Source organism: Notamacropus eugenii, chromosome 5, assembly GCF_028372415.1.
Source record: "Notamacropus eugenii isolate mMacEug1 chromosome 5, mMacEug1.pri_v2, whole genome shotgun sequence".
In the NCBI taxonomy this organism is placed as follows: Eukaryota; Metazoa; Chordata; class Mammalia; order Diprotodontia; family Macropodidae; genus Notamacropus; species Notamacropus eugenii.
Window position 1 is genome coordinate 241485339 of NC_092876.1, and position 12827 is coordinate 241498165.

At 37.7% G+C, this 12827-nt stretch overlaps 1 protein-coding gene across 10 annotated transcripts in view; it reads left to right on the forward strand.

Annotated features, from left to right (window-relative positions):
* OSBPL6 (oxysterol binding protein like 6) overlaps positions 1–12827 on the forward strand; it is a 265398-nt gene that overhangs the window by 183614 nt on the left and 68957 nt on the right. For all 10 annotated transcript variants that reach the window (XM_072612433.1, XM_072612440.1, XM_072612438.1 and 7 more), the window contains 5 exons: positions 2992–3114; positions 6399–6452; positions 7926–8039; positions 8156–8326; positions 12426–12558. In XM_072612433.1, coding sequence (XP_072468534.1) covers positions 2992–3114; positions 6399–6452; positions 7926–8039; positions 8156–8326; positions 12426–12558 — 595 coding nt within the window. The remainder of the gene's footprint in view (positions 1–2991; positions 3115–6398; positions 6453–7925; positions 8040–8155; positions 8327–12425; positions 12559–12827) is intronic.

Consider the following 12827-nt stretch of genomic DNA (forward strand, 5'->3'; position numbering starts at 1 on the left):
GATTGGTCTTCCTAAGGCCCACATATCCCCTCCAATAAATTCCAGTGTCTCCCTGTCACCTCCACAGTCACATACAGAATAATCTGTTAACTTAAAGATCACCATAATCTGGCCTGTTCCCACCAGTCTCATTATAACATATTCGTCTCCTGACCACATTGCTTCCTTACCAGCAAGAGAAACCCTTCCAGTCTGCCGGGAGATTCCTTCCTGCTTTCTGCCCATCTTCTGATCTGATTTACCTGGTGGTCTGGGAGAGAAAACTATTCCATCAGCTCCCTGCACTGACCCCTACCTAACACTGAGCAGACCCACCCTAAGACCATGCTCCTTGTGTTAACAACCATCCTGCACTCATTTAGCAGTGATTAACAAACTGCCACTCAAATATACATTTCCCATCACAGTGATCTTGATCTCCTGGCTATCACTATATAAACCTGTTCTCCGTCTCCCAGTGTTTTCTCCTTAATTTCCTCCCTTCAACCCAAATCTCTAATTCCCTAGAGCTACCCATTCCTTCCGTTATGTTTTCTGGAAAATGTGCTTCATAACAAACTTTCTTTCATCTTAAATCTTTTCCTTTCCCACTCCTTAATGTTCTGGCTGTTACCTAGACTTGTCTCATTACTGATGATGAAGCATTCATGACCATCTTTTCCAGCACTGGTTGCACATTGAGTCATGCTTTCTGACTCATTGATTGATGTGGTTGAATTGGAATATTTTTCATTCTCCCATTGCCACTTCCAGGATCTCCCTCTCCCTCTATCACTTAGTAACCTCTCCTCTTTTGAGGTTCCCTCAGGCCATTTTTACTCCCAATCAAAATTCTGATAGCTGTTGTCTACCAATCTCTAGGACACTGCCCTCAATAAATTCAGTGCTTGGCTCCCAATTCCTGCCCTCTTACTAGGGTACTTCAGCATACATACTGATACCCTCTCAAACACTTTTACCTCCCAGTTCTGTAACTTATTTCCCAAGATCCACTCCTTCACCTCACCTCAGGCGTATACATAGATAGTCATATCCTCATCTTTCTGTCGCTCACAAATCTCCATCTCCATGTTTATGGACTCTGAAATTCCCTTATCTGATCATAATCTATTATAATTATACCTCTTCCTCTGCCTTGCAATTCCAAATCCTATTCTTCATCCTCACTGTAACTTCTAATCCCTTGACCCTTTATTTCTATCCTAGACTATTACCCCTGCACTGCTTTCCCCATCCTGACCCCTTCAACCTAATGCCCTCTTCTCCTCTTGAATCCTGTACCTTGTATCCTATTGCCAATCCTTCTACTCTTTGATTATTCCCATCACATGTATTGCCTTTATATCTTCATATATGCCATACAATGATCCTGGAGAAAATCATGAAGCCATGCCAACTGGATCCACTACAAAGGTATGCTATATTATCTCAATGGGGTCTTCATGGAGCAATAAGTCTGTTATACTACTGTATCAATTTACTATCCCACTCATTGCAGTAGCTTTTCCAAACCTTTTCATCCCTTCTCTTATACTTTCCCCTGCTCTACCTTCTCATCTGAGAACCTTACATCATATTTATTGGGGGAAAAAAATGAGGTTCTCTCCCTACTTCTTTAACTGATTCTTGTAAGTCTCCTTTAGTGGATCTTCATGCAGGTCATGCCAGCTAACCATGAGCTGTCTTCTTCTATCACCTTTTTCACTTGGTGATCTTATTAACTAATTATCTAATCATCATCTTTATGCTGATGATTCTCAAATTTATTTATCCAGTTCTAACCTCTCTCTTGATGTCCAATCTTTACCTGTTGGATATCTTGATACCTATAGATACCTTAAACCCAAATGTGTCTAAAACTGAACTATCCTCCTAAACCCTCCTCTCTCCCCAACTTCCCTAGTACTGTTGAGGGTACCACCGTCCTCCCAGTTACCCAAGCTAGCCACCTAGCTTCTCTCTCTTTCCTATACCACCACCCCTCCTATAACCAGTCTGTTTTCAAGTCTCATCACTTCTCACATATGTCCTTTTCTATTCACACAACTACCTCCCCTGGGCAGACCCTTATCACTTCATACCTAGACTATCCTTCGCTCACCTGCCAAAGTGATCTTCCTGCAGTGTGGGTCTGACCATGTCAACCACTCTTCTCACTGGCTCCCTGTTACCTCCAGGATCAAACACAACATCCTCCCTTTGGTATTTAAAGTCCTTCACAAACTGCCTCTTGTTTTCCAATCTTCTTATACCTGTACCTCCCTCCTGTCCACTGCACACCTACCATACTCTATAGTCCCGTGACTCTTGCCTCATTGATATTCCTTGAACAAGAAACTTCACCTCCCAAATCCAGGTTATTCACTAGCTGTTGTCCATGCTTGGGATTTTCTCCATCCTTGTCTTTACCTACTGGCTTTCTTGGCCAACTGGGCCTCCCACAGAAGACTTCCTGATCTTCCTCTCTGCTGAGTATCTTCCATTTATCCTCTGGATGTTTTATTTGTACAAGATTGATACTTGCATGTCATCTCCTCCTAGAGTGTGAACTTTTTAAGACCAAGGGATTGTCTTTTTCCCTTTCTTTGTATCCCTAGGACTTAGCCCACAGTACTAAGTGCTTAATGAAGACCTGAGAATCCAGATGTATTCTATTAAGCCAGAGATATGCAAAAATATGTAAACAGTAGCTCTCTTCTTAATTTCTTTTTGTTTTAAGAAAATATTTCTGTAAAAATGTATTTTTTTCATAAAACTATGTTACTACATCCTTCTTTGCTTCACTCACCTAGCTGCGTGTCTGATGGCTTACAGCCTTGTTCCAGGGTATGCATGCTTCTTATATACATAAGCTGTGTTCGAATCAGCAGTTTGTGCTTGGGAACTTGACTCCTCCAAATGTGTCATAAAGAGATTGTGTACTGTTAGGTGGAGTTTTATTGTAAACATTGACCACAATCTAATTGTTTCTTTCTTCCTTTTTTTTGTCAGGAAGCTGACAGCTGGGAAATCATAGAGGGCCTGAAAATAGGCCAGACTAATGTCCAGAAGCCAGACAAACATGAAGGATTTATGCTGAAGAAAAGAAAATGGCCTTTAAAAGGCTGGCACAAGGTGAAACTCTCATTGTCTGTGTGCATAGATCATCATTCATATCACTGGCAATAGAAGAGTTATTTTATTTACTGTGACATCCCAAAATGTCTCCAATGTTCCCATAATAGTGAGTGTCATTTGGATAAAGACATATAATTTTCAAGGCCTGTTCTTAAACCATTGGGGCTGTCACAATCACTGAGCATATTTAATTCTAAGAACTTTGGTGAATGACCTTACATTTGGATGCTATCATAGAGAACACCATTAACAGAAAGTTCTTGTCCTGGGGTTCTTAACCTTTTTTTGTATCGTGGATCCCTTTCGCAGGCAAATGAAACTTATGGCCCTCTCCAATAATTTTTTTAAGTGCAGAAATAAAATGCATAAGATTACAAGGGAAACAAATCACCTTGAAATAAAAATGTATTTTTTTTCTGTCTAAATTCACAAGCCCGTTCAGATTTCAAGCAAATATGCTCTGGTTGTATGTATACCAATACTCTCTTTACTTCAATTCAATCCAAATCTTTACTAGTTTATTGATTGGATAGGATTTACATTGTTCTTCTCTTCATTAATATATACAGACTAAAATCATAGAGTAAGATAAAGAGATATTCATGGAAATGTATTATTTAAGACCTTTAAACCAGCAGTTCTCAACATGGAGTCTTCAAGCCCCTAGGGATCCCTGAGATACTTTCAGGGAATTGGCAGGATCAAAATTATTTTCATAATAATACTAAGGTGTTATTTGCCTGTTAAAATACTCCTTCCTTTTTAACTGAACATCTGCGTGAGTCCAGATTTTCTTCATAAACCGATTAACAACATATCTGAACAGGTTAAATTGCAGAAGCATATCTAAGAATGCAGCTTTCTTTCCATTGAGTCAGACATGGAAGAGATTTATGAAAATATGCAAAATAATGCCATTCCCACTGATGGTTTTTATTTTGCAAAAATAGTTATTTTTCCACAAAAATATGTTTAAAAATAATTTTAAATGATCAATTTTAATCTCCAATAAGGTCAGTATTGATGAATATAACTCACATAGACAACAACCTTTTGTTTAAGGATTTTTAAGAGGTCTGAGATGAAGAAGTTTGAGAGCCACTGCTTTAGATGATGTCTAGCTAACTGAGATATAGAAGAGAGCTTACCAGTGCTTATTACAGGGGAAAAAAATTCTAATTTTTGTGTAGTAAGCAATTAACTTTAAGCATTCCTGCCATCACCCAATCTCTATTCATGGTACAGGGGGAAAAGAAAAATAATTTTCTTTTGAATATCCTTAGTGTAATTCCTGTAATGGATCCCAGCTAGTGGAATAAACTTTTAAGGAATTCCTAAAGTAATTTTTCTTTTAACCTATGTCTGTTACGTTTCCAGTCAGAGTATTTATTGTGTTATTCTGAATTGAAAAGCTTGCAGATAAGTAACATCTGTCACTACTTGGAGTTTTAGAGTTTTAGAACTGGAAGGTCATTGAGTCCAGTGCCCTAATCTAGCAGATTAACTGAAGCTCAGACAGAGGTACTGACTTGCATGATTTATATAGGTGGTAAATAACTGTGAAAGCTGAGACTTGAACCCAGCTCCTTTGGTGCTGAATTAAATTACAAATCAAGGAGCCTTTGATCTATGTGCTCTTTCCCTACTCCACATGCCACTTTCTCTGCATTCTCATTGCTACCCAAGACCCAGTAGTATCTTCTCTTTCCTTCTCTCTATAGGGCTATAGTGTTATTGTCCATACTCTGTTAGGAGCCTGTTTTTTTCTCAATCCACCTCAATCATCCCATAAATCTTCCCATATAAGACTTTACGTCCTTTTCTATGACCTTGCCACCCTCTTCTATTCCCAGATGGAAGTAGTGTGAGAGAATAGGGGGCACAGAAATCAAGTTACATATGAGTCACTAAATTTAATTTTTCTTACAAAGTCTACGATTTCATTGAACTGGCTCTGAGTCAACTGTGACTCTTTCCAAAATATGCTGTGGAAAATTTCTCTGCATAAATAGTAGAGGTCCAGAATCAATTTTATTATTTCTATCTCTAATGTGCTCTAAATAAATCATATTTTTATTCTGACCTAAGCCAAGCCATGTGGCATGTGAACTGGGAGCTACTCACGTAAATGCCTTTTAAACTTAATTTGGAATTGTTTTCTTTTTTCCAGCATGAAACTTTCCTCCCCAGATGTGGCCTCACAGGTCCACATTCTCCATATTTTGTTACAAAGAGATTATATTAGTCTTTCCTGAGTTGTATGTTGAGGAACATTAAAATCAACCTGCCTTTTCTATGGCTAAGGGTTACTAAATCAGATAGTAATTTCCATGAGAGAGAACTTCTTGCTACAAATGGAAAGCCTCCCTGGCATTGGTAGCTTACAAGAGAAAGCACTGGACACATTGTTTTGTTACGTACCAGGAGTTATTTGTTTGGCTTAGAGCTGTACAGGGATGGAAATAAGCAGATTTTCTGTTTTTGTGGACCTGTAATTGATGGGACCACTGACCAGCAAGGATACAATTGGGATGAATCCCCAAGAACCCATTTTTATGTCTTTGCCAAACTATATAAATTTTTATTCTTAATGTTATCTGGAAGTATCGTCCCTATTTAATTGGAAAAAAAAACTAAGCTGTGGAATGGTAAAGTATTTTGTTCCAGGTGACTCTTTTTTTACCTTTTAATGACTCACCAGTCCATTGACAGATCCATCATCTTTGGTTTGTGCACATCGATGCTCTCTCTAGTTCCCTAAGGAATTCACTTAAATCTGCCAGAGTAAGAAAAAAATCCAAATGTAGTAAGGTAGCTCCTTGCAGAATTTTCCTGGCACTTAACCTAGAATATACCTCATACCTGACAGGGGTTGTGACTAAGCAAGAAATGTCATGAAATTTTCTATTCTGTCATCTCACACTATCAAACAAACAAAAAAATCCCAGCCCTGTTAATGAGGAAAGTCTTAAATGCAAGATAGGTACTGAGATACCTTCACTGGTGTTGGAAATCCTGATAAGTGCCTCCTTTGTTAGATTACGAACCTAGTAGGCAAGTGTGTATAGTCAGTGGCAAAGAGAGAGTAAAATAAGAAGCTTTCTAATTGTTCAGTGTGACAAACACATCCCAAGTACATTGAGAGAATGTGTTTTATTTTGGCTAAATTCACTAACTATGAAAATTCTGAATGTCAAGGAAGACTAAACCTACATTTGTAAATATTTATTGTAATTCGGGTTGTTCCCAGATGCTAATAGTGAATTATTTGGTTCTTGCAGCGGTTTTTTGTCCTGGATAATGGAATGTTGAAGTATTCAAAAGCACCACTTGATGTAAGTAAATTACAGGACATTTTTCAAAGGTTGCTTTAGAGTCCTTTTTGATGTGACAAAATACCATTGCATTACAATTCTCAACCTATAGTTACCGACTTTATTCATTTGTTCACCTGTAGTCTAATTTTAGATTTGATAAAGCGACTGAACTACCCTAGTAAAATAGGAAGTATGTTTATGTTTATGGCAGAGGTAGTTCAAAATTTCAGACTTAGGACTGAAAAAAACAGAATTCAGTTCTGTGATATGCCACTGAAAACTGCAACTTGATCCTTAGTGCAATATGCTAAAAAATACAATCTTCCTAATGTCATCATTGGTGAGATTAAAGTGTCTTATTTACTTAACAGTAGTTTTGTATCTGTATAACATTTTAGAGTTTTTAGATCACTTCTGTACATCTGCTGTCTAATTTTGGTGTCTCAACAGCTCTGTAGAGCTCACTAGTGTTCCTATTTTAAATATTGAAAACTGATCCGTATAGAGGTTAAGTGACCTCTTCAAGGTCACCAGGCCTACCCCAGGGCTGAGCAAAGTCATTTGAAACAGAACCCATGATGCTGTGTGTCATTTTTATTGTTTTAAGTAATCCCTCTTCTTAAGACCTTAGGCAACAAACTAAGATCTATAAAAGATGTCCTCAAAATTCAAAAAAGTAATATTTATACCGAAAAGAAATGGACCATTGTGGCATTTGCTTTTGGGGAGGACAATTTCATTTTTATCCTCAGAGACAGAGTTATTAATTATTAAAGAAATATGAGGCATAATCCAGAGAGGAAGAGAAGTTGGAGGCAAGAAGAAGGTATGGGGGAAGGGATTTGGAGATCATTATTTTCATCAGTTTGTATCTTATTCCCCAGCATCCCCATTTAAACATTGCATCTTCTTAGCTGAGGATTCTGGATGCAGTAATTGCTTAATGTTTTTAAATGAATGAAGTAACAGAATGGAAGAAAAAGAGGAGAAATAAGCAAAAAGCATCATGAAAATGCTAACCCAAAGGCAAGGCTGTTTGTATTTTCTGGTCCCACCTATCACATGTTGCTTTTGACTCCCCATTTCAATAGCAGAAGTTTAATGGGGATTACCAGAGGCTAAAGAAAGCACAAAGACCTTCTCTCTTTGATGGCCTTCTCTTGAAGACAATCTGTTAAATTGTTTCTTATAAGAAAAGAAAAAAATGAGAGCTCTTAACTTTAGATCTTTAGTTATGAAAAATTGACCTTATAGGTTATATCGCATAAATTAATAGCAGATAGATCAATGTGTTTATTAAAAAGGGAATGGGAAAACCATCTTGAATTTTCTCAGATTGAAGATTTCGATTTTATTTCCCTGGAACAGAAGTATGTTCTCATTTTCTTTAAAAGTGTGAAAGACTACCGAACTCCTTTTTGTAAAATTAGATATAGAAACATATATAATTAGATTATTTTTCCAATCTACTTAAATGTCTTTTGATTTTAGATTCAAAAAGGAAAGGTTCATGGGAGCATTGATGTTGGCTTATCAGTTATGTCAATTAAAAAGAAAGCTCGGCGGATAGACCTTGACACTGAAGAGCACATTTATCATCTAAAGGTAACCAGTCTTTAAATAGAATTTTCTTCTACTTCTTTTGGGAAATTGCACGTCTTCATCAGGTTAATCTGAAGTAATGAAAGAATGAATCCCTTCTCTTTTCGCTTTTGTTTTAGGTGAAATCCCAGGACTGGTTTGATGGGTGGGTCTCCAAACTCCGCCACCACCGATTATACCGTCAGAATGAAATTGTAAGGTCACCAAGAGATGCAAGCTTTCACATATTTCCTTCAACCTCCACAACAGAATCTTCACCAGCTGCTAATGTTGCAGTTATGGATGGAAAGGTGAGCCTTACTTTTGTGGAAACCTGCCCTGAATTTGCAGAGGAAATGATACAAAGCATAATAATTACCCATATGTATGTAGTGCATTATAGTTTGCAAAGCCTCTCATGGGAGCAAGTGCATGTATTACCAATCCCATTTTACAGATAAGAAAACCGAGGCTCAGATGTTATGCTTTACCCAAGCTGACATCATTTGAGATTGTTGGAGTCAAAATTTTAAGCCAGTTCTCCTAACTCCAAGATCAGCATTCTTTCTATTGTTCTACACATTTACATAAAGATGACACAACTCATAAAGTAATGGAAAATGAAAATCAACTTCCCACTCTAAAATCTGGGTCAGTCAAGGACAGTAGAAATTATATACCAGCAAAATCAGTTACAATAATAGGTTGAAATGAAATTTCTTTTTTTTACATAAATGAGATAACTCCTAACTTTTGGTGGTTTTACCAAAATTCTAGGAAAGCTAGTGAAAACCTCCAAGAGCCTCATTTACGGGTGTAATTTCTGAAACATGACCTATTCCTTATTAGACTCAGCTACAATGTCTAAATAGTCCACCACCAGCAACATTTTCTTCCACCCTAGTGCCTACTCAGCTCTTGGCATGTAGTAGTAGGTACTTAATAAGTGTTTATTGTCTGATTATAAACTAACGTGCATATTTCTGTGGACAACTGAAGAAAGTTGGCAACAATGCCAACAAATTCCAAATGTGACATCATCTCCACTCAACCCTCAAGACAGCTAGCTGTGTTTTCTTTTTCACTGATTAACTGTGTATTCCACTCCCCATAGCAGCTGTTCAGATTTGTTTCTTCCAATCTTTACCAACACTTCCTCCTCCCTCTCTCACAGCAGCGGACCTGGCTTCCTACTTTTCTGAGAAAATAGATGCCATCTCTCAGGAGCTTCCTTTTCTTCTTACTCTAAACTTAAATTTTTCCATGTTTTCACCTGTTCTCTGCTTTTCCTTCCTCTGCAAGAGTTGTAACCCTTGTTTTCCAAGGTCTCCACTTACTTATACCTGTCCCTTTCTGTCTCCCTTAGAACCTTTTTGCTTTGACCATCAACCTTCTTTCCCTCTCTATCTTCCTCTCCTTCTCCCTCTCCTTTGCCTTCCATCGATATCACTTTCCTTCTTTCTCTCTTTTTCTCTTTCGCACTTTTCGTCTCCTTTTAACTCTTTCTTTCTCTCTCTTTCCTCTCTATCTTCTATCTTCTATCTCTGTCTTACGCTCTTCTTATCCTTTCCTTTCTTATTTTCCCTCTCTTTGATCTTTCTGAATCTAATAAAAATTCCTAATTCGAGGATGTAATTGAGACAATTAAAACTGCCTCATTTTCAGTATGGCATTTAAACCTCAGAAATCAGCAAATGATACAAATCAGTGCTTAAGTTATTGTTTTGTTGTTATTTGACCTTAAGAAAGTGATGGAGAAATTATTAATAATTAATTAACATTTTAAATTTAAAAGTATATCATAGGTACATTTTTTTTCAGAGAGCTGGTTTTTAAACACTACCAACACACCCTTGCATTCCCTGCATAACATGTCCAGGGCTCTTCTGTCCTTAAAACCCTTCACTCTCTTTCCCTGTCAAACGTAGAGTCATCTACATTTGTTGCCTCAAATTCCCCACATTTGGCTCCTTGCTTTTTAAAAATATATACTTTTAATTTTTAAATACATTTTTATTTTATTTGCTCTTTCCTAATCCCATTTTAAAATTTAAAACATTTTTAACTTTCTTTATTTTATTTTGAGCTCCAAATTCTTTCTCTCCCTTCCCTACTCCATCCCTTGAGAAGACAAGTGATATGCTATTGATTATCTGACTCATTTTTTAACATTTTCATTTCTAACCTCCCTGCCTTCCTGAAACAGTATTCTCCAAGGTTACCAATGATCATTTAACAGCTAATTCCCATTAATTAGCTGTGTGACTCTGGGTAAGTCACTTACCTCCTCTCCACCCCTTTCCATGGTTATTGAGAGTTTTAATTAGATAACATGTAAATCATAGAGCATTATTTCCATACTAGCTATCATCATCTTCACTGTTAGAAACATCACAGGCCCATCCATGCCACAGGAGAGTTGCATTGCCATGTTACATTTGTGACTTGAATAGATTTGCTTAATTTACATCTCAAATTCCCCAAAGTGTCTCAGACTACATAACTTCGTTATCACTATCATGTGGGTGCTAGGTTAAGTTAATATGAACTGTTGCTATGATGAAAAATATCCTATGGGAAGGATGTTAGGAAGCAGGGCAGTGAACTTAATGGAATGGTACTCATCACAAGAAGCATATGTTAGAGCCCTAAACTTATGTGTTCCTCTTTCTTTTTCTTTTTCAACCAAGGTTTGGAATAAACCCCCTGATTTAACCCAAATTCCTGAAAAATAATTCAACCGCAGATGGATTTTTCTAAATATAAAAGGGTAATACTGGTGTCATCAAGTGATTTTTTTTTTTTCACTTCTGCCTCTGTCTTTGATATGAGATGACCAAGGGCAGGGTGCCTTCATTACTGCTACTGTTGTTGCCCTGGTGATTCCAGAGAAAAATGACTTGAAACCAGTTTCATTCTACTTTTTTTGACTTAGAATAGGAAAATTATATGACTTCTACAGCAGGCCCCTTATTCTAGTTTCCAGTGAAATACCTCGATGCTTTAGCTTAGTGAAATATTTCCATCACATTTATCAGAATGTAATAAAAAAAAGGAAAAGAGCTATTTATCAGTCTGCTTGCATCCTAAGTATCAAATTATGAGTCTCGGAAATGATAATTGGTTTGTGGCCCTCTGTGGATAATAAATAAGCCAGAGTTTGCTAAGCATGCATTTCATTGAGTTCATGATGATTTAAAAGGGGAGTGATCTGTTGTAATTGAATATTAGAGTCAAAGACGGATTTGAAATGGCTACAGCTTTTTTGAAAACGTGGTTCAGTCCTTTTCACAGGGTGCCTTAATGCCTATTTTCAAAAAGCTATTTCATATAGATTATTTATTCCATGCAATATCCTGATAATGGAAGATGTGTTGGATGTAGCTTACAGTGGTATAGTCTCCTAAGACTACCCGTTAAAATACTTTTCCTAGTGTGCATAAATCAGAAGCCATGCAGAGATTGCCTATAGATAAAATACTTGAGGAATTTTCATTCTCATTCTGTGTCTCTCTTTCTCTCTCTCTCCCTCTCTCTCTCCCCCCCCCCTTTCTCTGCCTCTACGTCTGTCTTAGCCTTTCTTTGTCTCTCTCAGCTTCTCCTCTCCTTCTTTGTCTCTTTTGCTTTCTCTACGTCTCTCTGTTTCTGATTGCCCCTTTCTATTTTTGTGTCTCTCTCTGTCCCTGTATCTCTTTTTATGGCTCTGTGTCTCCTTTTCCTTTTCTTCTTCTTCTTCCTCCTCCTCCTCCTCCTCTTTCTCTCTCTCTCTCTCTTTCTCTGTCTTCCACTCAGTTTCCCATTACCTCCAGATGATTTCCCAGTTGTGACTAGAAACCTACCAAATTTCAGTGGTCACCAAGTTAGGTCAAAGTTTTGGAGACCATAGATCTGAAAGGGATCTTAGAAGACCACCTAGTCTGTTTTCCAGAAGAGCTCTACAATTTGAAGTCACACAGGGTATTCAGGGGGAGAGCTGGAATTTGAACCTCTAGTCTTGGCCTCTAGTCTTCTTGTCACTGTACTGTGCAGTTTCTCAGATTCAGGCAGTGGGTTTTTGGAAATGGGGGAACACCTGCCTATTGCTGTGCCCTTAAGGACCTTGCAGTTTAATTTCCTGTTTCTGTGGTTCTAAATTTTTTTTTTACCTTCACTGCTATTTTGCAGGTAACCTCATAGGGCAATGTTTCATATTTTAATAACATTCTTTATACTGTTACTTGTGAATTTTGGCATATATGCTCAACACATGGCAGCATCTCTGTGAAAGAGGGTTCTGTCTTATCTTGCAAATGTACAAGAAAGATAGAAGATGCCACTGTATGTCATAACACTTAAATTTACTCTCTTCAGTAATTTCTCTCATTTATCAGTGCTGTTGTTCATAAATGTTGTCTGTTTCACGAACATCAGGTACCGCAGAACAGTTTCCCATGGCAGCCACCTATACCATGCAGTAACAGCCTCCCTGCAACGTGTACCACTGGTCAGAGTAAAGTGGCAGCTTGGTTACAGGACTCTGAAGAAATGGACAGATGTGCAGAAGGTCAGTGGTCTTTGATAACAAGTCATAGAAAATCAATGAACTTTAGGGACTAGTGATTTTTTTTTGTTTAGTTACTTTACAGATGAGGAAACAGACCCAGACAGGTCAGGTGACCTGCCCGAGGTCATATGGGCAATAAATGACCAAAGTTAGAATCTGAACCCAAGCCTACTCTCAGACTCCAAATCCAATGCTCTTTCCACTACACATTTCCTCTCATTTAAACAAACATTCGTTGTTGATAAGGTAGTGAAAGGGTTGCAGAAGAA